A 25400-nucleotide genomic window follows, 5' to 3' on the forward strand; every position below is an offset into this window, starting at 1 on the left:
CATTACCGTTTTACAGTTGGCTCATGGAGAGTGCAAGCCAGCCTTTCCACTTCGGTGAGACGCTGCGGTTCGATGTTTCTCTGCTGATTTCTCACAGACCTTTAATTGCCACTTAATTCTATTGACATAATGTTGTGGCCTGTTTTATAGGTTTTGAATAAGCCGCCTCATTAAGTCAATGGCTCTATCTTCTCGCTGTCTGTAGTACACGTTCCGTATACGGCAGAAGAGCCGTTTTAAATGAAAGGGAGAAGAATGATGCTGATGAGATCAAACTTGATTCTAATTATCTACTTGTCTAATTGAAGCTTGCTGTAAAGTAAAAGTGGGTTTTAGTAACATGTGTTGGTCCTGATAATCTCTTTCTTTTTCCGTTTGAAGAATCTGTTGATGTTTGAATCGACGCTAGAGCAACAAACCGTGAATGAAATATCTTCATATCGGTTGGCTAATTAATCTCTCTCTTTCTCTCTCTCTCTTACACACACACACACACACACACACACACACACACACACACACACACACACTCAAGGCCTTAGCACTGGAATGAATGCAATTATCTCATTCCTTTGTTCATAATGACTCATTTAATTCAGTCATTTCTGTATTTTGTTCTCCATCTCGTTATTCTGCTCGATATATATTTCAAGACGCCTCTCCTCGGGTACGATCCAGGTCACACTGTCTGGATCTTACCTGAGCTAGAAGGTTATAGATCCACATCAGTCCACACTAGTGCGGTTTGCACACAGCGAGCAAACTTCACTGTGATTTCATTTCGGATTTCTCGCTGAGGAATGAACCGTCTCATCATCAGCCCGAGCCCAAGTTCTTGCCCAAGACTGCCTGGTAAATACACTCTGAGCGAGGTGCAAATTGTTGCGGTGATGGTCAGTGATTAACTTCTTCATTCCTGAGCTTTTTTGAGCGGTCGGTGTGTTCAACGAAGGCCTTATGATGTATAGACTCTCGTGTCAGAACAGTGTTCACGGCGTTAAAAGGCTGCGTCTTTTTCCTTCTGCACGATTTCATCTTCTGTACCGTTGAATGTGTTAAACTTCTCTGTTAGATGTAGGAATTCGATGTACGTCTTCCCTGACGCTTGTGCTGTGATAAAGGCTCTCAGCTCCACGTTACAAAAGCAGGTCAATTTATCAGGCGCTTTTAAAAGACGTGAAGAAACAACATGCGTCGACAAAAGTAGATCGGTTACGAAGCAGTTATTATGCACCTGGCAACACAGACTATCAGATACGGAGCAATAATCGAGACGCTAATCTAAACCTGCTTTTTAGAGGGCGGACAAAATGACTCGCGAAATGGGTCGCCAGTGATTGCTGACACATTTCAGTTTGTGTATGGAATATGTAATCGGTCACACTTATCATTTCTTCACAAGATCTTTGTGCGGTCCTCATGTGTACTTTTTTTTTTTTTTTTGGCCACACAAAATTAATTTCTACATAATTTTGAATGTAATACATAAGGTTTATTACAGGTACAGGTTAGTATGTCAGAGAGTTCAGAAGAAAATGGAGGACGCCGTCGTAATGCAGACACTCTTATACAGAGCGACTCGCATCTCATTTTATACAACTGAGCAGTGGAGGGTTAAGGGCCTTGCTCAGGGGAATTGGTGGACCTGGGATTTGAACTCACAACCTTCTGATCAGTAGTCTAACGCCTTAGCTTCTAATCTACCACGTGTACACAACACCAGGTCATTGCATAATATTTTAAGAATATTTAAGGGAAGGTTTTTTGAACATGTTGAGTAGTGATGTGAGAAATATGGACATTCTTCAGTGGTTTCTATAAGTGTGTGTGTGTGTGTGTGTGTGTGTGTGTGTGTGTGTGTGTGTGTGTGTGTGGGTGTGTGTGTGTGTGATTTCGAGCCTGAGGACACTATGTGTAATGAGAGTCTAATGGACATAGGTTGACTGTGAAAGCAGCAGGCAGTGAAGCTTCTGTGTCATTTGCAACTTCAGGCTCTGAATTTATTTATTTATTGTGTGTGTGTGTGTGTGTGTGTGTGTGTGTGTGTGTGTGTGTAATGGATATAGAACGTCTTCATGGCCATGTTTTCCCATGCAGGGAATAAGAGTGAGGTGTTTGAGTCGACTGAAGACCATTTTCACGCTTGCACATGCCTTTCCTCCTGACCTGGGAGCGCTGGCTCCGAGAGTTTGGTTTAAGTTTAAGCTGTTTTCAAATCCTGGTGCACTGATGTAAGGCACTGATGTCTGCTCCACCTGGAAACTGTTGAACTAGGGTTTGGGCAGCAAAACATGTAAAAGTAATCCGATCCTAGGGGCCAGGAATCAAATAAAGTGATTATTCCATGCTGAACTTGTTACTTTACTTCCCATTCTAGGTTTCACAGCGTCAATAAAAGACATGTTGTGGTGTGCAGCAGAGATGGGAGGTCTTCTGTAGACCATTCCGTTGTGCTGGTGCAGGATATCTGGCACAAAGCGGATGGTTTAATGCAGATTGATCAATTTTATGCCAAACATCAAATTAAATGAATCTCCAGAACGAATTGGAACAAGATTAGGAATATATATTACATTACATTTACTTTAACAGCATTTGGCTGATGCTCTTATCCAGAGTGACTTACAGAACTGTATAAAATGATACGGAAATATTCTTAATACTCAATTTGTTTTTTTTTTTGTTTTTTTTTCTTCATTCTGCAAGACACCTCTTACGAACATCTTGTACATTCAGTCACTTTCCACCAAAAAGAACCGGGTGCTGGTTCAGAGTTAGTGCTGGTGCTGGTTCAAAGTTAGTTCCACTGGCGAACCTTCTAAGAACCGGTTTGCCTTTCCAAACTAGGGAGCCATCACAGAGCCGAGTCTCACATTACCCAGCGCAGCAACGTTAGCAGCGGCGGCAAACACAACAACTATGGCGGATGTTGCTTTACAGTTAATGCTCATGGCTTTGTGAACCTACGTTAGCATCCAAACGCGGCGAATCCGACGTGTACGTGCAGCTCCGTGTAATCTGTATAAACGGAGGTTGTAATCGAGAAGGTACATAACGTTATTTTATCATTAACACAGAAAAAAAGTTAGCCTTAGCATGAAGCTACCTAGTATCATGTGTGCTGATAAGTGATTATATTGCGGTAAAGTAAAAGTGTATTAAACATTAGTAAACTTTATGTACATTATCAAATACACTAACAGTAGCCCCGCCCACAGCCCCTGACACAAGCGGTTCTTAAGTCTAGACCAGCAACGTTTTGGTGCTACTTAAGAACCACTTTTCCTGGTTCAGAGCCGGTGCTTTGGTGGTCGAAACAGAAAGAACTGCTTCTAAATTAGGCTCCGAACCAGCACTCAAACTGCCTTAGTGGAAAAGGGGCAGAAGTTGTTCTAAACTGGTCTAAAACACCTCGTGTTTCAGCTGCTGTCTCTGTATTTACATATAGATAAAACCCCGGAGGTAATATATACGACTTTGCTGTTTTTTTTTCCTCTATTCAAACTTACATCCATTCACAGACTTAGAACTATTGGAGTAATAGATGCTGAAAAAAAGCAACTACTGCGAAGGTAATGGGTTTTCTATTTAGATTTGAGGATAACTTTTTCCTATGGAAACTCAAATCCTTACAGACATAATGATTACGATGATAGCTGCATGTACAATTTTATTTCTTGTGTCCGTTCATCCCGAGTATGTAGCATCTCACGGAAAGTCTTCAGTCACAGTACCAGTATCTACCTCGACCAACCTTTAACTTGAACTCAAGCCACCGTTAGTCTTCGTGTGAGTTGTTGTCATGGCGATGATAGCAGTTCCAGGTCTGAAACTGTGGAAGAATAGTGGAATTGTGAGATTAGTACCAGCGCTGATCCAACACTTGGTCCAGCATCGTTGATGAATAAAAAAGCAAAGTCAAACAGGGTCTCCTGTTGCGATTTAGCCATCAGGTGAACAAATGAACCCCATTAATAAAAATAAAACCGTTTGGCTGTATATTAAGGACTTTGGAGGTTCAGTGACGGGTTTCTGTTATCCGACATATTATCCAACGTTTTTTTATATTACGATTAAATCTGAGGATGGATTTTAGCACATGTCCATGTTTCGGAAGATTATTTTGATGAAGTGGATGCATTTTGTGTTTTTCCTCCCTTCTGAATGGCAGCCATGTGTTGTGCGGCGTGTGTGGTGAATGTGTATTGACTTTTGTGTGTGGGCTTGTAGTCAATACTAAGCATGGCAGTCTGGCCTTGACTGAAGTGCTCCAAAAGCCTGTTCACCTTGAGTTGTAACAGCACAGTTAAAAAGCCTTATTCATTGAATCGTGAGTGCCAGAACAGTCATTACTTAAACACATAGCCTTGGTAGACATTGAGCTGGTTGCTATGCTCTGCCCAGGCAATCCATTATATAAAGTTTACTTCAGTGGACAGGACTATAGCAACTGTGTTAATCAAGGCACCAAAGTGGCAGAGCTGTCAGTCATTCTGATTGCCCAAAGAGGATGATATTTTCCTCCCCGTTTTCTGATGTACTGATTGGCCTTCGGTCCCCTTCTGGAGCAGTCTGAGAAAGCCAGTCATCTTTTTTTTCTTTTCAGCTGGGCCTTTTATCATTTAGAGATCAGACAGGAACCGAGGCTTAACTGCACAGAGCTGAGTGTGAGCGAGGTAGGAAAGCAAGGAGGAAAAAGTAGAAACGAGACATAGAACAGTCCTGGGTTTTGTCCATGAATTTGAGTACCTTGTCCAAGCTTTAATTATCTTGATGAAAACAGAACACCAGGCTGTAAGGAGTCCGGTGCTGGTTTGTTTTCCAGCATAAAAGACGAGCCAAAATGGATTTATTCATTTATTTTAATCCTAGAAATGGAAAGAGATGCCAGGGGTAATTTTGGTGTCTGATTTGATGGTCATGTAAAGCATCTGATTTTTGTTCTTTATGAAAAGTGTGTGTGTGTGTGTGTGTGTGTGTGTGTGTGTGTGTGTGTGTGTGTGTGTGTGTGTGTGTGTGTGTGTGTGTGTGTGTGTGTGTGTGTGTGTGTGTGTGTGTGTGTGTGTGTGTGTGTGTGTGTGTGTGTGTGTGTGTGTGTGGAGGGGTTTGGGGATTTGAGATGTCCAGCAGGTGGGCTGGCTGTCTGGGCCACACAGGCAGAGGGCCATTGGCATGCTACAGGCTCTAACTGCCCAGTCAAGTGTAATGAGCACTGTAAGCTCCAACTCACAAACACAACAGAGTTCCACTCACTCACTCACACACACACACACACACTCAAACACACACTCAGACAAGCTATACATATCTGCAAGATTCATATCGACCAACAGTGTTAAGTTAGAGAAATGTTTTATTTACATGATAATTCTTTTTTTTTCTTTTCACAAATTTGCAATTCTAATTCTGTTAAACGCTCCATTTCCTAACATTCACTGTTATTTCTTAGCATCCATATTTTTCATTAATAGAGTTAATAGAAAGCTATTTCAAAACGATCTCTCATGGAATAGCCGTTACGAAGCTCATCATAGTACTCAACAAGTGCTAAAAAAAAAGTATATTTGACACCTTGCGTCTTCACATCATTTCACTGCAATAGTCAACACGTGGTAAGTGTCCTCTCTATCACCGTGGCAACGCTTACACGGCTGTACGCTTCCGCAACGTCTGTATTTCCACGTGCAAACGCTTCCGGGGTATTAGTTGTCTTGACATTTTTAAAGTTCTGAAAGTTCATGGTGGTTGATTTGCTCACATTCCAAACTGGCCTTCTATTAACGTATTAGAAATGTACCGATAGTCCAGATCGTGATCTTTAGACAGTCCAGTGATGTAACGGACGTGTATATATTTGACCTATACATTTTGGTCTGCATTAGAAAGAAAGAATACAGAGTTATTATGTCTGATTCCTGTTTCATTTTCCTCACAGTTCAAACTTTTCTGTTAAAGTGACTTCTAGCTGTCTTTGCAGTCCGGTCTTTCTATACACCTGTGTGTCTACTGAAAACAAACAAAAAGAAAAATGGTGAAAATCCTCCATTTCTATACTCTATTGAAAGACTAAACACACACACACACACACACACACACACACACACACACACACACACACACACACACACACACACACACACACACACACACTGATTATTCACAGTGCAAATGGCAGCACACTGGAGAGAAGCTCCCTCAGAGCAGCCTGTGCTGAAGCCCAGCTTTGCCTACCTTAATTAACTAGCTGCTTTGTTTTTTCGCTGCTAGCAGGCTTACACACACGCACCCGCGCGCACACACACATGCATACACACACACACTCCAATTCCCTCTATTTATCCTTGTAAATGACTCAACCCAATTACATTTGCAGTTTGTTTTTGTGGGAGTACACTGGTGAGTGTTTAAAAGATGTCAGCCAGCTTCAACACAAACACTCCACTAAATCTCTCTCCTTCCTTCTTGCATCACTTTTTTCTCACTCTTTCTCCATATTTGTCTCATAATTACTCATTTTGTCCCCACCTCAGCTGTAGCTAAGCTTCATGAGACGCTGTATGTACCATGTATCAACAACCAACGAAGATCATAATCCAATAGAAATTAGCGACATTACTTTTAAAGCAGCAGAACAGACTAATGTGCCAGACCGATGTGTTTAATAAAACTATTTTACGTCCTTATTTCTCTCACTCATTCCACCAGTCTGTGGAGTATCAAAGTGGGGAAAAAAATTGAAAAACATTGAAATTCATAAAAAGTTATAAAAAGTTAAACTGCTTTTGCAATAAATAAAAAAGTTGCTGAATTTTTTTTTACCTAGTTTTTTTTTTTTTTTTTTGGAAATTTATACCGAGTCTGAAACATTTTTAAACTTAATCTACTGCATGAAAAAACAGGTCACTTTTACATAATCTTGTAGTTAAATATTTTGAAGCAGTCGGTGAAATTAATTTGTTCGATCCAATTATAGTGTATTCCGTCCATGTGCTTTTCTAAAATGTAGAATAAATTGTTTGAAAATTCCTGGTTTGGCGTTAATGTTTTGCAAATGTTGCTGTAAATAGATAAAGAGATGAATTAATTATTGTAAAAGTTTGTATTTACCATAATCTAAAAATAGATTTAAAATTGTATCTCCAGGGTGTCTAAAAAAAACGTCCCAAGGAAAGTTTCTCTTTCCCGTTTAATCCTGTGTTGTTAATGCCGTTTATTTACCTGTGAGGGAAAAAATAAGAAGTGTAACTAGTTAGGGAAATAATGAATAAATCTCCTATATGTAGTTTAACTCACATTGATTCTTCACTTTTCTGTTTTGGATAAAGAAGCTCAGCTTGTTTTCTGGACTCCACTTACTTTTCTCCTGCATCTGCAGTTTTCCTCACCTCAGTCTGTAATGTCTCGCCCTGCTCTGTCGAGACGTCTCCTCCTGTACCATCGTGTGTGTCCCTGGCCTCTCTCTGTCTGTCTCTCTCTCCCCTCTCTGTCTGTCTGTCTGTCTGTCTGTCTCTCTCTCTCTCTCTCTCTCTCTCTCTCTCTCTCTCTCTCTCTCTCTCTTTCTCCCCCCTCTCTGTCTGTCTGTCTGTCTGTCTCTCTCTATTTCTCTCTCTCTCTCTCTATTTCTCTCTCTCTCCCCCCCTCTGTCTGTCTGTCTCTCCCCCCCCCTTTCTCTCTCTCTCTCTCTCTCTCTCTCTCTCTCTCTCTCTCTCTCTCTCTCTCTCTCTGAACCTGCAGGAGAGAAAGAGTATGACAGGAGGTGGTGAACATGAGTGGTTCTGCTCCACTGAGCTGCCAGAGCCTTTAACACAGCCTGGTCCTGTTCAGTGACCTCCACATCTTCATACACATACACACACACACACACACACACACACACACACACACACACCAGTGTGTACATGTTTCTTACATTGAATATGAAGACTACTCAAGTGTTCCTATCCGTACTTTCCGTATGACCGCACATCGTAGTGACGTGACCTTTGACCCACAGTACGACGGCCCCCGTATCAGAGTTCAAGTCGACTTTCCCAGTTTTCGTGTATTAACAGAGTTTAATAAGTGAACCGAAGTGTGCTACAACCGCATTTTTATGGTGTAACTTTTCTACAGCGAAACAGCTAAACTTGTTGTGTAAGACTGTTTGAAGGAAGTCTTTGGGGCAGACGGATGAAATGGAATCGCAGGCCGTTATTTACTTGCTTACTTATTTCCCCCCATTTCATCACACTTGTATTACGCACGTGATTGATTACAGGTGTGACATGCAAGCACCTTAAGCTAGCACGAGCAAACCGTATGTATAATACAATTTCACACACAAACTGTGTGCATCTTTACACTTACACACTTTGTATGTTTTACTTGTTTTAAATAGATGTATAGTAGATGTATAGATGTATCGTTCTATTTATTTATTTATATATATATATATATATATATATCCGACATCGTGGTTTTCCTTTCGTTACTACATTGATGGTAAAAGCAGGACAACTTGGTCATATGAACATGACGTGACGACTTGAAGTGACATAAGGCTAAGTACGGTGACCCATACTCAGAATTCGTTCTCTGCATTTAACCCATCCAAAGTGCGCACACACAGCAGTGTACACACACACACACACGCTCACACACACATACACACACACACTCACACAATGTGAACACGCACCCAGAGCAGTGGGCAGCCATTTATGCTGTGGTCCCCGGGGAGCAGTTGGAGGGGTTCGGTGCCTTGCTCAAGTGCACCTCAGTCGTGGTATTGCTGGCCCGAGACTCGAACCCACAACCTTAGGGTTAGGAGTCAAACTCGCTAACCTTTAGGCCATGATGATCAAGCATGTATTATATTATACCATACTATATAGAAATAATGAGTTCTCACATGTGGAGATGAGTGTTGGGGGTGGGGTCTTCTGTCTCCTCGTTTATACTTATACATATATTAGTTTTGCTCTTTGATAAGGAGGAACAAAGAAGTCTTCACTTGGAAATTGCAAAGGTTATCACCTTTCAAACCTGAAAAATCTTCTGTGGAGCTTTTCTTGCACTAGGTCTAAGCACAACGCAAACCACACGATTATATCAAGTGACGTTTTTTTCCTCTATCTTAGGAAAATTGCTTTTTTTTCTTCTTTCCCTGTGTTCTGCCTCTAGTTCTTGAGGTGGACTGAGTTCGGCTCTTATCTCATTAGCACAGCAGAAGGACTGACCGGGTTCTCTCTGGGCTTAATTTTCCTGTGAGGCTTGGCTTCATTTATCCTGCTCCGAGAGATAGAGGAAGCGAGATACAACGAGAAAGCCGGGGAGAAATGCAGACGTACAGCGAGAGACAGGGGAAAGAGAAAATTAAGGAGGTAGGGATGGTTAGAGCTCAGGGAAGAGTAGATAAAGGGGATGAGTGACTGACATATATAGACTGATGGATAGAATCGACCTTTAGACTGTTGAAATCTGGGTTTAATATGCACAGGTAAAATAAACAAACCGTGGCGTTGCCTTTAGCATGAATAAACACACACCTGAAATGCTCAGTATTTTTAAACCATCAGGTCTTTCTACACAGTTTCATTCAGGACCAGTTTCATTTTTTTTATATCATCAACAAACACGCAGTTGCCAGGTCAACAAAAAATCCCCCAGAATCAAACACGGGGTCACTCAGACTTTCGGTGAGCGTTTAGAATTTTCAGGGAGCTTTTATTCTGCACATTAAATTAAATGAACCAGAAAGCAAAGCAAAAAAGAAATAAATAATAAAATTTCAAAACAACAGTACATTAACTGAGTGGCATGTAGGGGTTAAAAATGTCCTTGTATAACTTTCCTTCAATGATCAGAAACATAAACGGATCTTTGCCGAGCACAGGAAAGAAATCACAAAAATCGACTGAGAATTTGAGAAAACACACAGCAGGTGCTTAAAAAAACGCTTAATTTTATGTTAGTTTTTTTTTCTTCAGTTCTTTTCTCTTAATAAAACTCTTTTGTGCATCATGTTCCAGCTACAGCCTCATTCACTGGCTCGGTTTAGCAGCTCATGTATTAAGAACAATTTAAGGAAGTCCTGACCTAATGGTTAGAGAGTCTGACACCTAACCCTAAGGTTGTGGGTTCGAGTCTCGGCACGGCCATGAATGAGGTGCCCTTGAGCAAGGCACCGAACCCCCCAACTGCTCCCCGGGCGCCGCAGCATAAATGGCTGCCCACTGCTCCGGGTGTGTGTTCACGGTGTGTGTGTGTGTGTGTTCACTGCTGTGTGTGTGCACTTTGGATGGGTTAAATGCAGAGAACAAATTCTGAGTATGGGTCACCGTACTTAGCCGTATGTTACTTCACTTCACTTTCAAAAGTCCGCATATCGTCCTGTACTTGGCTTTATGATCTTTTGGTGCACACTCTTCTGGTGCCCCCTCTCTATCCATCCAAACTTCTGTGCTTCATTTCTCTCTTCCTCCAGCTTGTTTTCCTTCAGAGTGATGGTGCAGCGAGGGCTGTAGCACTCTTATCAGAATATAATAAGACTCTAATTTCTTTCTTTCTTCCCCTTCATCACCCTTTTTCGTCTTTTTTTTAGCTGTACATTACTCCTTCTTTTCTCCTATCTTCTTCACGCTTTCTGTTCTTCTTCCTCCTCATATTCGCAATTCTTCCTCCCATCGACTTCCTTTCTTTCTATTTCTCTTCTTCTTCTCCTCTCCCTCTGTATTTTGCCGTCACTCCCCCACGTCTTAATGGAAAAGTACCTTTTTGTTTTCACACGTCACCGCAGCACCTCTGCCGTGCCCATATTTCACCACTGTATTTGTTCTCCCTCATTTTTTTCCCCCATCCCTCTTCTATTTCTGTTGCTCTTTGTTTTTCCAGACAGGTGATTATGAGCGTGTTAAGTCCTGATTGGAATTAGCGAGTGTGCTCCGTGCCTGGCTCCTTCGAGTGAGAAATCACTCCGTCAGTGAGAATAATTGAACCTAGGCCTGGGTGCCAGTTCATTACCCACAGATCATAGCAAGCTGGGGCACCTTAACAGGAGACAATAATGACTTTGGGGAATTTGGACCACTGTGGTGTGTACTCTCAGTATGGTGGAGTCAAAACAGAGACATGTAGCATACAGCAGAACATGACTATAATACTGCGTGAGGAAGTCTTATTTAAGGAAGGCACTTGGAGGTAAAGGTGTGTGTAGGTGAAGGGTTTTGTGTGTTTGACTTCAGGTTCCTTTGTTGACCGAGTGTTGTGTCGCCATGATCGAAACACACGGAGTTCATACTTTTCTACATCTGTTATAGTAAATACTTAATCACTTGACAGAGTTGCACTGAGCTGGAAAACAGCTCAAACCTGCTGAAAGACTCGGCTCTGTTCATTCAAGTCAGTTCTTTTTACATTTTCTAGGATCGTTTTAGGGAAGGGAGGAGAGGAGGAGGAAGAGATGACGAGCGAGAGAGAGAAGAGAGAGAAGAAAAAGTGGAGACGATAAAAGGGGAGAGAGAGAGAGAGAAGGCGAGAGAGAGAGAGGGAGAGAGAGAGAGAGAGAGAAAAAGAGAAAGGAGAGAGAGAAAAGGGGGAGAAAGAGGAAAAAAGAGAGAGCGAAGGATGGCTGTGAGAGAACAAGGCGCGAGCTAGAGACACATAGCGAGAACGCGAATCAAGCTCCAGATCACCAACTCGCGCTCCACTGCGTGCGACATAGGCTTGATCGACGCTCGCAAGAGTCGAGAACTCTTCTATACCCATGCTTTCTGAACTCCCTTTATCGCCCTATTCTATCTCTCTCTCTCTCTCTCTCTCTCTCTCTCTCTCTCTCTCTCTCTGTTTTTTATTGGGTCCATTACAGTCTGATGCTTTTGATTCTCCTCACCAATATAATATCCAAAGCAACAGGAGGGGTTCAGCATCCCAACTAAAATTGAAAGAGCCTCATTTAAACCTTAACCAGGCTCTTTACATTCGCATAAAGGGGAAAAAAAGCGAAAGAAGTCAGTCGGGAAGGGTGTTATTGTGACATGCAGGGATAGAGAAGAAGAGGTAGAATGGCCCGATGTCGTGGGAAGCGCGGATTGTGGTGGGCTGCAGGACGGGCCGGTGGGTCCCATATAGGCTGATAGATCTAGCTATCCCAGATCCCATCACTTAGCTTCTCTGTAGATTAAACACAGTACTCTTCACTACATACTGTCTTTTTTGAATTATTATTTTTATAAGAAAGGAATATAACACTTGGGAGCTTTTCGTTTCTTGTAGGAAAACAATAATGTGGTGTTGAACCAAGATCAACATTGGTTTATTCCTCTAACACCATAACAGTCAAACGATTATACTTTTTTATTCGTTATAAAGCATCACAAGACACATAAGTTACATTTAAATGACGTGCATCCAATAAAGGATATGATTGTTTATTTCTTTCATTTTTTTTGCTCTGTAAACCTCTCATGTCAAAGCAGCTATAAACCGTCACCAGCCTGTCGTAAGACCCGAAGACTTTCTCGTGGTGGAAAACCTTTGACTGTTATAAAGCAATAACACTGGAGATTTTTTTCCATAAATATTAAACCTACATCTCAATATCAACATTTCTCTATAGTAGAGAAAGAGATAGATAGATATAGATCTTTAGAAACGTTATATAGATAGTTTATATAACGTTTTAAGGGATGTTGATCGTTTCAGTGTTAGTCGCATTTAGGTTTAGAGTTAAGATTCAGTTTTAAACATCCGATTGCTGTATTTCAAGTCAAGAAAATCTTTTATTGTCATTTCAGCCGTATATAGATGATGCAGTACATAGTGAAATGAGACAATACAGAGCTAAGCACTTAAAGTAAGTTGTTCTAGCCACATAAAGTGCATCGTCTACACCTTAGTGTACAGGACAGATAGACGAAATAGTGCGGACCGGCGTGTATTCCCTGTATCATACAGTACACTGTGCAAAAATATAGGACCTCTGAACATAGTGGGTATACACTTGTGTAATAGCAGCAGCTGGATTCATTCATTCAGTTTCTACCGCTTATCCGAACTTCTCGGGTCACGGGGAGCCTGTGCCTATCTCAGGCATCATCGGGCATCAAGGCAGGATACACCCTGGACGGAGTGCCAACCCATCACAGGGCACACACACACTCTCATTCACTCACACACACACACACACTCACACACTACGGACAATTTTCCAGAGCTGCCAATCAACCTACCATGCATGTCTTTGGACCGGGGGAGGAAACCGGAGTACCCGGAGGAAACCCCCGAGGCACAGGGAGAACATGCAAACTCCACACACACAAGGCGGAGGCGGGAATCGAACCCCCAACCCTGGAGGTGTGAGGCAAACGTGCTAACCACTAACCCCCCCCCACCCTCCCGACTGAAATATAGATATGAAATATGGAGACTGGAGACTTTTTTATTACAAATCTTTGCTTAATCGTGCGTGAGCTGGCAGAGAAGTTTTGATTTTGAATTCCATGATGGGATTTTGTTTTATGTTGTATAGAAATGCAGTGTTGCATGACAGGAGAGTGTCAGAAAGAATCAAACGTATACAAGACAGTAGTGAGAGCAGCTGTGCTGTGTAAGTAAGAGACTGTAGCAGTGAGGAGAGGACATGAGGCAGAGATGGAGGTAGCGGAGATAAGGATGTTGAGGTTCATTTTAGGAGTGACGAGGATGGACAGGATTAGGAGCGAGCACGTCGGAGGGACAGCTCAGGTTGGCTGTTTAGGGGACTAGGGTTAGAGAGGAGAGATTGAGATGGTTTGGACATGTACAGAGGAGGGAGATGGTTATATTGGTAAGGATGTTGGAGATGGAGCTGCCAGGTAAGAGGTCAAGAGGAAGGCCAAAGAGAAGACGTATGGATGTGTTATATGAGGACATGAAGGTAGAGGATGACGAGGCTAGAGTTAGTTGGAGATAGATGATTTGCTGTGATTTCCCATAACGGGAAAAGTCCAAAGTAGGAAGAAGAAGGAATTTAGAAATGCAGGGTCTAAGTCTGTAATTCTTCTATTTCTACAGTTGTGCTTCACACCATATTATGACCACTGTGCTTCCTGCTGCACTATTATGGTGATGTATTATTCTGTGTGCTCATTACAGCAAATGAACATGCATGTACAATGACTTCATTAGTACCAGTGTTAAAATTTGCCCATTTGATATCTGGACACTTTCCCAACATCAGCAGCTCGTGTAGCCGTGTTTTGTGTTAAGGGAATAATAATGTGTTGCCATATATTAATAAATCAGTGAGCTCATAGTGTTCATACAGCCAAGGGCTGGAGCAGACAGGATGGGGAATTATTTCCCAATATTTATTCCCAGTGGCATCAGAGGCATCTAGCGGTGTAAACGCAGCACTTTGCCTTCCTGCTTTTGTTTTAGTTTTCATTTATGTTTCTCCGGCGCTGTAAATCTGGTCGGCGTGTGAACCTGCTTCCATGGTGTGAACAGATTTTATTTTGTATTGTGCCGTGGAATAAAGGCCGGGCATCACAGAGGGACTAAAAAAAATCCACTAAATGCTGTGTTTTTTAGACAGGTCTCTTTGAGTGTTGACACACAGAGCTGCTTTCCTGTGAGTGATAAGCATTATGGGAAGTCTTACATCCTGTGCCGGACTGTACCGGCTGGATGCGGAGGCTGGTCACATCAGGTGAGAGCAGACTCAGGAAGTTCATAGAAAGGACAGCATCTGTGCAGTTTCCTTGCACAATAGCATTACGGTTTAATACTTTGTACGAATAAACATGTGCTTGTGTTTATCTGCATGGTATGTCGTGTCAAGGTCAGGCTGCGACGATCAGACTCCGATACGGATGTTATATTTTTTCACTAATCGTTTTGTGCCATTATTGCATTGCTTAGGACGAATCGACTTCAGGATTTTGTTGGAAATGTTCCATGGCCTTTTCTTGACCCGTACCACACACACACACGTGCACAAAAGTTTGTACGTCTGAATAGGTGATTTATTTTTTCCCCCCATGCTCAGAACTCAACTACATATCCAAAGCATTGGCATCATGCACTTCAGCTTGGAAAAGTAATGAGAATGAAGTCATGAGACCAGCGAGCCGAGTGCCAGTCTCTTTCACCGGTCGCTCAGTCAGTAATCATCCACCGCAGCAGTTGTACCCTGGCTTTCTACCCTGATAAATTATTCACAGATTGATATGAAGTGTCTTCAGTGAGAAACACATCATTTATTGCCGAGAAGAGACGTAGATGGCTCTTCAGCCAGCTTATTATCACTGATGACCCTATACTTACCTGCAGAAGCTGCTCTTGTTAGCTTTGGAAAAAAAACTACTTATTTTTATTTATTTATTTTTTAACCACAACGAGATGCTATTTGAAATCCGGCGTGGTCATATCTACCTCGTTTAATATTTAATATGTCATGAAAACGGAGAACGAGCAAACCCCCAAAAACGACAGGCTTCGGGGTTTACTGCTATCTCAGGTAATGAATTTAAATTTTTGCATCTTTGCATTTCAGGTCTTTGAGTTTGTGTTCTTTCCGTATGCAGTCAACACAAATGTTCAATGACCTTCACAGCATAAAGCTGGATTAATCACTTCAGTCGTGTGTAGAGAAATTGTCCTCCCTCTTAATCACTTCCAAATGGTGATTGATTAAGAAATGGCAGCCATAAGCTCACTTAACGCTCAAGTGAAGACATATTTAAGTTTTTTGTTTTTTTTTTGGTATATGATTTGTCATCATTTCATTACAATTAAGTTGAGTGAACAAATTCTCCTTCTCAATCAGTTTGGGGAAAAAAAAACAAAAAAAAAAACCAATCAGCTTGAAACCATTTTATTTTGGAGCACCAATTACACTCATTAATGGGTGTTGAGAGGACCTCAGTTTGACCTTATTATACATTAACTCTAATTTCTCACTGTTCCTAATGTTGCCTTGTTTCTGAAGCAAACCAAACCTGTAATTTCCCAGCATTTAAACCCAGCAGGTCCTTATCTGCTCCTCGGCCATCGGGGATCATGTCAGAGTGGCCTCGGACAAAAGCAAATTGTGGTAACTTGATTTTCAATAATTCATACCCTCTCAAAGCTCTGTGTGGTAGGAGAGAGCGTTCCTGTCTGTGGTTATTGATGAGCGCCTGAGAGTTTTAGGCACGACAGGCTTTAGGTTTTCGTTATTGACTAAGTGATTGATTTAAACCCTCATAATTAGGCGGCCTAATTTAATTAAAGTGCAATTTAACGATACGGCCGCCCCACCAAAGCATGCCCTGGCATTGATAGATACGCCTGCGCACGTATGAAATTGCAGTTGACAGATGATGTATTCGGCGCAGATGCGTTGCATTGACTGAGGGGGAGCTGAGGAGAACGCAGCCCGTACTCCTGCTTAGCAATGCCGTTCGGCGTCCCTCACTTCCTCTCTCCAGACTCTTGATCTGGACAAATGCGACCGGCTCACGTTTCTGATTTAATTTAACTAATAGCATTAAAAACCTGTTCAGCTTTAATTTTCCTAAAGTAATTCACGTCATAGCCCAACTTTTATACGGCATTAGCAGTGTCTTAGGAAACGAAACGCAGACAGATTTAAGCGGTGCCATGTCTCTGTTGATTAAACTGGAGGGAATTAAGAGTGGCATGGAAATGAAATTAGAGGAATGAAGGTGAATAAAAGTGGAGTGAGCGCTTACGGGAAATTCCAGCCACCGCCTTGTGGATTATTTTATGAGCGTTTGAGGTTTTTTTTTTCTTTTTTTTTTCCCATTATACGTGTCATTTTTACGGTTGTACGTCTGTAGGTAAATCATGTAGAGACTGAGCCGCATTGTATTGAAAATATAAAAGAATGTAATTGGATAAATAGAAAACAAAGTTTAATAGTTTTTAATAGTACAGTGATGCCTCGAGATACGAGTGCTTTGACATACGAATTTTTTGAGATACGAGCTGTGATTCGACCAAATTTTTGCCGTGTGATACGAGCAAATTTCTGAGATACGAGCATCCGAGCCGCCGCCGCCGAAACAGATTCCCAACAACCACGTGTGAGATACGAGCATCCGAGCTGCCGCCACCGAAACAACGGAAGTCATTCATTTCCTATGGAGCATCGCAAAGGGGCTGCGTGAGGCGCCGACCATCTGTGGATCCTTAATTTTCGGATCTGTTTTGAACATTGGATCCCTTAAAAATTTGAACCGATATGCCGACAGGTTTTTTATTAAAACGACCAGCAGATATTAGTGAGGAAAGAGTGACAAAAAAGGCAAAAACAAGTGAAGAGAAAAGCGATGAAGAAAATTATTTTCATTTTTCATATTCAAAACACATAAACAAAACAACTGGAGTGGAATTTTGCGAGCTGGAACGGATTAATGGGATTTCAATTCATTTAAACGGGGAAAATTGTTTTGAGATACGAGCAATTTGAGATACGAGCAAGGTCACGGAACGAATTAAACTCGCTGTATTTATTTAATTTAAAAAAAATCACTTGCTGAATATCAGAGAATTTTAACTATATTAATGTACTATATAGAGTTCAGAAAACAAATTTAAATTCTATGTGTTAGCCTAAAAATATTAAAGGGTTAATTCCCTGAAAACACTCTTTAAAATGTACACGAGACGTTATTCTTAAATAAATAATGCAATTCTCTAGGAAACAGTTCAGTGTGTAGCTTAATGCATTGAGATGGATTTCATTCTATTTTCCTATTCATTATTTATTATTACCTTTTTTTGTTTTAAGCCTAGTAAATACTTCCTCATCTTAATGACTCTTAAGTGGAGGGAGGTGAAGATCTCTTTATTTTGGTTTGTGAACAGCGCTCTATCTTCGCTCCTGAAACATGTAGCTCTCGTCGTGGCTGTGTAATTGCGATAGTGCAGCTGTTGGAAGATTTCATTGATCGAAGTACTATCTTGACTTGGCATATACCTTGCTCTTTTTGTCATCCAGTCTTTCTTATAATCTCAGACAGGCTGTAGAACGATTACGGGGGAAGTTGACAAGAGATCCGATCGATAGACAAGGCGACAGAGTCGTGATTTGAGGCATTAACCAAGATGATTGCTCAGATTGAACTAACTGTTAAAACTGTGTAACAGTCAAAATGATATGTTCCTTACTGACACAATATTCTTTACATCTCGTCTCGCTCTGTACAGGACAAAGCAAACCACAGTCAGATAGGGTTCATGGTTCTAGATTGGATTACTCCGGCCCTCTGTGTCCACTAATGATTTTTAGTCTGAGTTTAGGTTCTTTTAATTTTTGTTGGTCCAGTATAAATACATATAAATGTCTGAGAACTGCTGACTGGTGTGATAAATTGACTACTATAATAGGGGTCATGGAAATAGGGGATGCAGATGGAGGTCTGAGGGTTGATGAAAGGGTTAATAAGTGGCTACCAGTCAAGTCCAATTGAATCTGGTTTCCACCATGACGTTTTAATTGGGATAATGGAAGTTGGCTGTGAGGGACAGCTAGATTATAATGGGTCTTTGTCAGGAATGTATGTTCCCATTTAAATTCTGTTTGACATGGCCTCGAGTGTCCAGCCTTGGCGTCTACATGACAGTATGTCCACTCCGTTTTGGACCTTTTATCCAGTTGGCCACTTTTTGAGAGTTGCAGAGCGGATCGTAAATATCCTTCTAAGCTCGAGACGAAAATCTGTTGCACCAACTCGGTACCAGGTCTGACCTAAACGATTCTCTGACGCGATAGAACAAAAGATTTCCTAGAAAATTATACTGACGTCAAGAAGCCAGAGTTGTCTCGGTCTGTCTACGTTGGACCATTTTCCTGTTTGATGGCTACAACAAAGACCATTAAAGGCTCACTTTGCCTCATTCGCAACATTTTTTTTAAACACTGATCATTATGTACTTTTATCACGTGTATGCATACGTATGACTCTGCTTGTGGTGACAAGGTTTTTTTTTTTTTCTTTTCTCCCGTCTTCCCTGGTGTATGTCCCTTTCTAAATGCTTTGCTTCATGTGAACCCATCTGGACAAGACTGTGTCCCAAACACTTATTAAATTACACAGCACAGAGTGCACCACGCTTAACATGACCTTAGGCACTCATGAATCCTAAATCAGGGTGTTGAACTGCTAATGATAAAAACGATCTGAATAGAACTGCATTATTCTATTTTCCAGTAGAACAGCTGTGTTTGGTGGTTTTAACTGTGTGTAAATGGAAAATATTTTTTCTTATTTAAAAAGATATTATTTAAATATTCTGTAACCCTTTTACCTCAACGAATTTGCTTAAATGACCACACATAGGAAGTGAATTGTTTTCTCTCTCTCTCTCTCTCTCTCTCTCTCTCTCTCTCTCTCTCTCTCTCTCTCTCTCTCTCTCTCCCTCTCCCCCCTTTATTTAAGAAGGTGCACCATGTGTACTAATTATCACATTATAGATATTTTTAGTCCGGAGCATGACTTGGCTCTTTGTACATATTTCAACAGTCATTGTTTCAGGGTCTGCACAAAAATCACCTTCTTCCTTCTGTTATTTCATGGCTCATTTACTAGTTCCTTATGTTGGATGTAAAAACAGATGCTGAGGCCAGTGTGGAAAGGGAATTCCAGGGCTTGGTGTTTGGTTAATGATTTTGAGATATACTCTAAACGGCTGCGTGCAGTCAGATTCCTGAAGATAAAGACCAGCCATTAGAGCTGTGTTTCCGTGTCCAGTTGAGCTGCCGTGTGGTTTCTTTAGCACTATTGTTTCGGGTATATATGTGACTGCTTGACACTTATGATATGACCTTCTGACCCATGAAACTTAACGGCCTGAAGGAAGATTTGTATATGCTTTTAAGATTTTTTGAGTTAGTAGATATTCAAGGTGTCATATACATATACACACGTATGTATGTACATATACATATATACGTGTGTGTATATGTGTATATATATATATATATATACATACCTGCTTATATGTATATATGACACCTTGAATATCTACTATATATATATATATATATATATATATATATATATATATATAAAATATGAGAGAGAGAGAGCGGCTCCCAAGCTTTTGTGCACCATGGACTGGTTTGATCTCAAGACATAATTTCACAAACAGTTGGGATGTCTGGCTGTTTAAAATTTATACAGTGGGCATAACGAGTGAGTAATAAAGCGTGTCAAGGGGAAGAGACAGATGTTATTAAAAGAGTATTCCGTTTTTCAAAATAAAACACTGTTCGGAGTGCGATTGTCAGTAAAACTACCAATAAATTATTTATACTTTCTGTGCAGCCTGGTACCCATGGACGGCACCGTGTCCGCTGACATGTAGCATGTTCTATAGTCAGTCAGGAGAAGTGATTAGCTTTTTTACTGTTTAGGGTTGTGCAGGTAGATTCCAACAAGCAAAAACACAAACTTTTTTTTAAAAATAGTTTTTAGTATTGTATTGTATGAGAAATGTCATCTACTGTAGGGTTGTTAGCACTAGCTGATATATGTTTGTTAGCCATCTTGCTAGTTTATGGTCGGTTTGCAAAACAAGTGGACAGCTTGTGTTGCATGCTTTCTCTCTCTCTCTCTCTCTCTCTCTCTCTCTCTCTCTCTCTCTCTCTCTCTCTCTCTCTCTCTCTCTCTCTCTCTCTCTGACTCACACTTTTTCCTCACACACCACATGTGGATAACTGTGCCAGCAGATGTGCCCCACTGACACCCATAAGCTGATGGTGGTTCAGTGAAGATAAGTGAAGATCTACTGTCCCCGTTGGGTAAAAACGACCTCTGATCGTTCAGGACAAGCAGAACTCATTGGAACTGATGATCAAGGTTTTCAGTGATGCTTGTCTGACACATTGTCTGAGTGCCTCTGGTTTTGCAGGTGGACAGAACTGAACAATTGTTATGCCTGCCAGCCATCTTGTCACTCTTGACTCAGCTCTTGCTCTCTTTCTTCTGATTGACTTGTTGCTTATGGGGACAAATAGAAACATTTAGTTCTTTTAGCACAAAGGATTTGGGGAAGGTACTGTGCTTTCCACCCAGACTTTATCTGGATTTTATGCCTCTGCAATCTTTGAGAAGATACCATGCATTCCACTCTGAATTTGGGAAGGTGCAAAGCTTTCCACATGAACTTTGTGTAGGAGCTTTGCTTTACCTGAACGTTTAGGAAAATTTCACGCTTTTCATAGAAGCTTCTGATGGAATCTCACAATTATGCTTTCCTTCTATGACCTGCATGATAGATTTTCAGAAATATGAACAGAAACCCCAGCTCAGTGTCTCTGAGGTGATCTTCACATATTTCCTCCTTCAACATTTCCCTCCTTTTTTCCCTCCTTTTTAAAAGCCAAACAGAGACACTCCACCGAGGGTGCATTCGCATCCCATAAAGTTGGAGCTGGGAGATCTTCTCTCTCTTTCCATGTCGTGAGCAACTGCTGTTACTGGAGTTAATGACTTGCGAGTGTCAGTGGTGATGAATGTGAAGCAGCCCAGCTCCTCTACGCCATCTTAGAGCTGTCAAAAACAATGCAAGCGTGTGTTGCAGTCACCAACAATCTGCCCTTACTCTTCTCCCCCAGACATCTTCGCTCTGTTTATTCTTTCTCGCAATATATATTTACTGACTTGTGATTGTCTGCTGTCTGCTAAATCCAGAAATACAATATGTGTGCCTCATGATGGATGAAGTGCCCTCTGTTTGCTTTGTAAATGTATGTATGCAATTTAAATCAGTGTTTGACTCTTATTGAGTAAAGTGGGCGATTTGTTCCACGTTCGGAATTGAGTTGGAATTGAAATCGCAAAACACAAGAGATTGTTGTCAGAATAAGTCTGTTATTTCCAGCTACTTTTCATATAAATTAATGTTTGGATGGCATGTAATTAAGGCTCTGACAGTAGGGGTGTGTTTTGAGACAGAGGTGATTGACTCGTTTTTACAGGGAACCGTTCGATGTTTTTCCTCAGGTTTCCTGATAAAATTTTCATGACCTATTTCTCTAATCTCTCTGACAAAGGAGTGATGGGGAGGGGAAGGAGAGAGGGAGCGACAGAGATGAAGAGGAAGAAGGGAGAGACAGCAGGAGGAGAATGAAAATGGGAGTGGGAGAGAGAGCGAGAGAGAGAAAGAAAGAAATAGAGGGCCAGACAGGCTCTCCAGGCTGCAGGACGTATTTTGTAGACGATGATTGTCTGAAAAGGCTGAATGCATTTCCATATAAAGACGGCGCAGTGCTTATTTAGCTGTGCTTGACATTTCAGCAAGAGGCGAAGGTTAAGGGTGAGACTGCCTGAATATTAATATATGTGGCTAACAAACCAGCGCTAGCTGTCGCTTAGCGTCTAGGCGCTCACTTGGCCTTGGAAATGATCTCCAGTCAAGGGCTTGAGCGAAATTAGAGAGGGAAAATTCACTTGTCGTTATGCAGATACTTCTTCATTTAACGCAGGCGCGCTTGATTGCGTGTTAAGCTCCTCTCTTGTTCTCTTAGGAATAGGACAAGGCACAAGCAAACACGGCCAATGGCATTTGCATGTAATGTCTGATAGCAATTTGGGTTAGTGCCACAGCTTTCGGGACTAAACCTCTCCTTGTATTGCTGACAGCAACGACATTGGATATGATTTCAGAATAAAGAGCTAGGAATAAGGAGGATGTGATGGAAGACAAAGTTAAAAATAAATAAATAAAAATCACCCTTCCCTTATATCTGTTTAACTCCAAACTCAAGCCATGCTGACCGACGGCTGACTGATTATGAGAAATAGATGACACACATTAGTTTGCTCCATTGCTGCTGCAAAGGAACCAGTGAAATACTCCGAGTCACTTCTCTCATGTCTGGATAAATTAGATTAGCGTGAGAGAGAAACCGGGAATGTGTCTGAAAAGTAACAAATGCTGCCTACGCAAGCTGTATTCGGCTCGGAAACTCCTTCATCGTCCTACCCATAATCCACTATACCAGCACTATATTCTGAATGTTTGATTTCTATTGGGCCATCATGTCACGCTTGCTGTATTATCTCCAAGTGTTAAGAAATGACTTAAGAAAATATTAGCATATATTAGCATAGAGTGTATTAGCATAAATTAACCAGCTAAGCAACTTAGTGTTTGCAGTTGGTATATTTGGAAATAATGTATAATTTCTTATTTTATATGGAATTGATCATCTGATATTTTATTTCTGACAGAAAATAGCTTATTCTGTCAAGATATTAAGTGAAATGGTTGTCCTGCCTATTTATCTAGGATTGTAGAGCTAGCAGATGTATGTTTATGTTAGCCATCTTGCTAGCTTATGGTTTGCTTGCAAAACAAGTGGACAGCCTGGCTATTTGTGATAGGCTTGTATCTCTCTCTCTCTCTCTCTCTCTCTCTCTCTCTCTCTCACTCAGACATAAAGCGAACATTACTCTCTGTAGCTAACAGTCACCTGGGTAACTGGCTTGAGGATGTATTTCTGCCATTGACGCTTATCTGTAAACACTGGTTGAAGTAATTCATCTTAAGACACAGACTCATGAGATACCATACACTGAGAAAAACTTGTTCCCTAAGGTTTACAAGATATTGTTCCAAGTTATGGGTTCTACTTGTAGCCCCCTCCCAACTTCTCTAATTCTGGATAACATATATATATTTTTAAGACTAATATGTGTGTGGGGAAAACGGCTCACTTTCTGTTTTCCATTGTCGACAGGATGAAGAGGAGGACGAGAGGAGGAGAGACGAAGGCAAGAACGGGCGAATAGAACCGGTGGGCCGAGCGGACTCCATCTCTCTAGAGTAAGTTCAAAAGCCAAGGCTGCATAATGAGGCATTATAAGGACTATTTTTATCTCCATTCTCCAGTCTAATGCAGACTCTGTTAACCTCCAGTTCAACTACAAAGCGTTTATGGCATGCGGTTTGATTAATTTCAGATTCAATCCAAACAAATTCAGCACGGGGCTAATAAAATTGTCTTTAGGTTATTAGAGCACGCTGTTCTCTTCACAGTCAGTCTCCCATGCTAGGATCAGACTTGCGGGCTTTTCACCAACACACACATATACACACATGCACACACACATACACTCACACGGCATGCTTCAGGCCTGAGTCTGATTGTAATCACTTAATTGAGGTGTCTATTTGGGTTCCTCATCGACCCACATGTCTTAATGGCTGTCTGGATTATAGATGGCCCTGTGCAGAAAGAGATCCAGACTAGACGAAGTGCACAACTGCGAGCCTTTTCAACCTCCCACCTAGAAAAACTACTGTTTTTTTTCCTACTAACATTTTTTGTGTGGTTTTGTTGCTGCTGTTTTTTTTGTTTGTTGTTTATTTCTCCTCGATTGTCACACAGTGACCTGCTCAAACCGGTGGAAGTGTCGAATGGCGGCGGGCCGCTGGGAATCCACGTAGTGCCCTTCAGCTCCAGAGACAGAAGGTAATTTGCAGTTATTCCACAACAAACCTCTTACCCAGTTAGCTCGTTAGCCATAACCACATGTGGGCTTTTCTTCCAACTCTATTACCCATCATTCTTTCTGTCCTTTTAAACCGTTATTGAATGTTGGGAACGCTACAGTGTTAGCGACGTCGTTTTATGTTGTCCTAGACCCACCCACTTTCCTTTCTCTCTTTCTTTTTTCTCACAGCTTCTCTCGAGCTTTTGACGATGACTGACATAGTGCAGCGTTTGTTCAGTCTGTCTGCATAGCATATCTTATCAAAGGACTTGCTTTCCTCTAACAATGTGAGGCATATTTTCTCTCCTCCTCAACAATACTCTGCTGAAACGCGTGATTTCTCCTTGACTGCGCATGGCAATTTCATTGGCTTCCTTCCAGAGCTCTTACTGAATAATAAATTGAAGATTCAATAGCTGAGGTCTTGAGAGAGTTCACGCAGGGTGGCAGGAACGATTCTACCACTTTGCATCCCTCTATAGACTGCAAGAAAGGGACACGGGGCTCAGAATGAGACGCAGCTTTATGGTCACAGAGGGCCACGGAATATGGCCAAGCCAATCCAGCTAAAGCGCCAGACCCAATCAGGGTAAAAGCTCATCTTGAACAGTGACAGTGGCTTCTTCCTGTGTTTGCCCAAGGTCGCCTTGAAAATTCACTAACAAATGAACGAAGGTCTGCTTCGTCATCAGATGTCCTGGTTACGGGTCTTAAATGGATTTTTTTCAGCCTGTTTCAGGAACTTTAGATAGCAACTATAAATAGTTGACCTTTTCTAATGGATATTAATGTTTAAAAACAAACAAAAAAAAACATTTTATAGGTAAAGCCTTTATAAAATAGAAATATATCCAATAAAGACGTCTTTAGATGTAACCTCTTTAGGGTATAATATTAGATAAACAATGATAATCATTTTACAGGTCAAGC

The 25400-nt window shown here is 41.3% G+C and overlaps 1 protein-coding gene across 4 annotated transcripts in view; it reads left to right on the forward strand.

The window, feature by feature from the left end:
• Nucleotides 1-25400, forward strand: part of pard3aa (par-3 family cell polarity regulator alpha, a) — a 409979-nt gene that overhangs the window by 164520 nt on the left and 220059 nt on the right. For all 4 annotated transcript variants that reach the window (XM_027149211.2, XM_027149213.2, XM_027149212.2 and 1 more), the window contains exons 6-7: nucleotides 23714-23799; nucleotides 24365-24448. In XM_027149211.2, coding sequence (XP_027005012.1) covers nucleotides 23714-23799; nucleotides 24365-24448 — 170 coding nt within the window. The remainder of the gene's footprint in view (nucleotides 1-23713; nucleotides 23800-24364; nucleotides 24449-25400) is intronic.

This window comes from Tachysurus fulvidraco, chromosome 3 (assembly GCF_022655615.1).
Source record: "Tachysurus fulvidraco isolate hzauxx_2018 chromosome 3, HZAU_PFXX_2.0, whole genome shotgun sequence".
Lineage (NCBI taxonomy): Eukaryota > Metazoa > Chordata > Actinopteri > Siluriformes > Bagridae > Tachysurus > Tachysurus fulvidraco.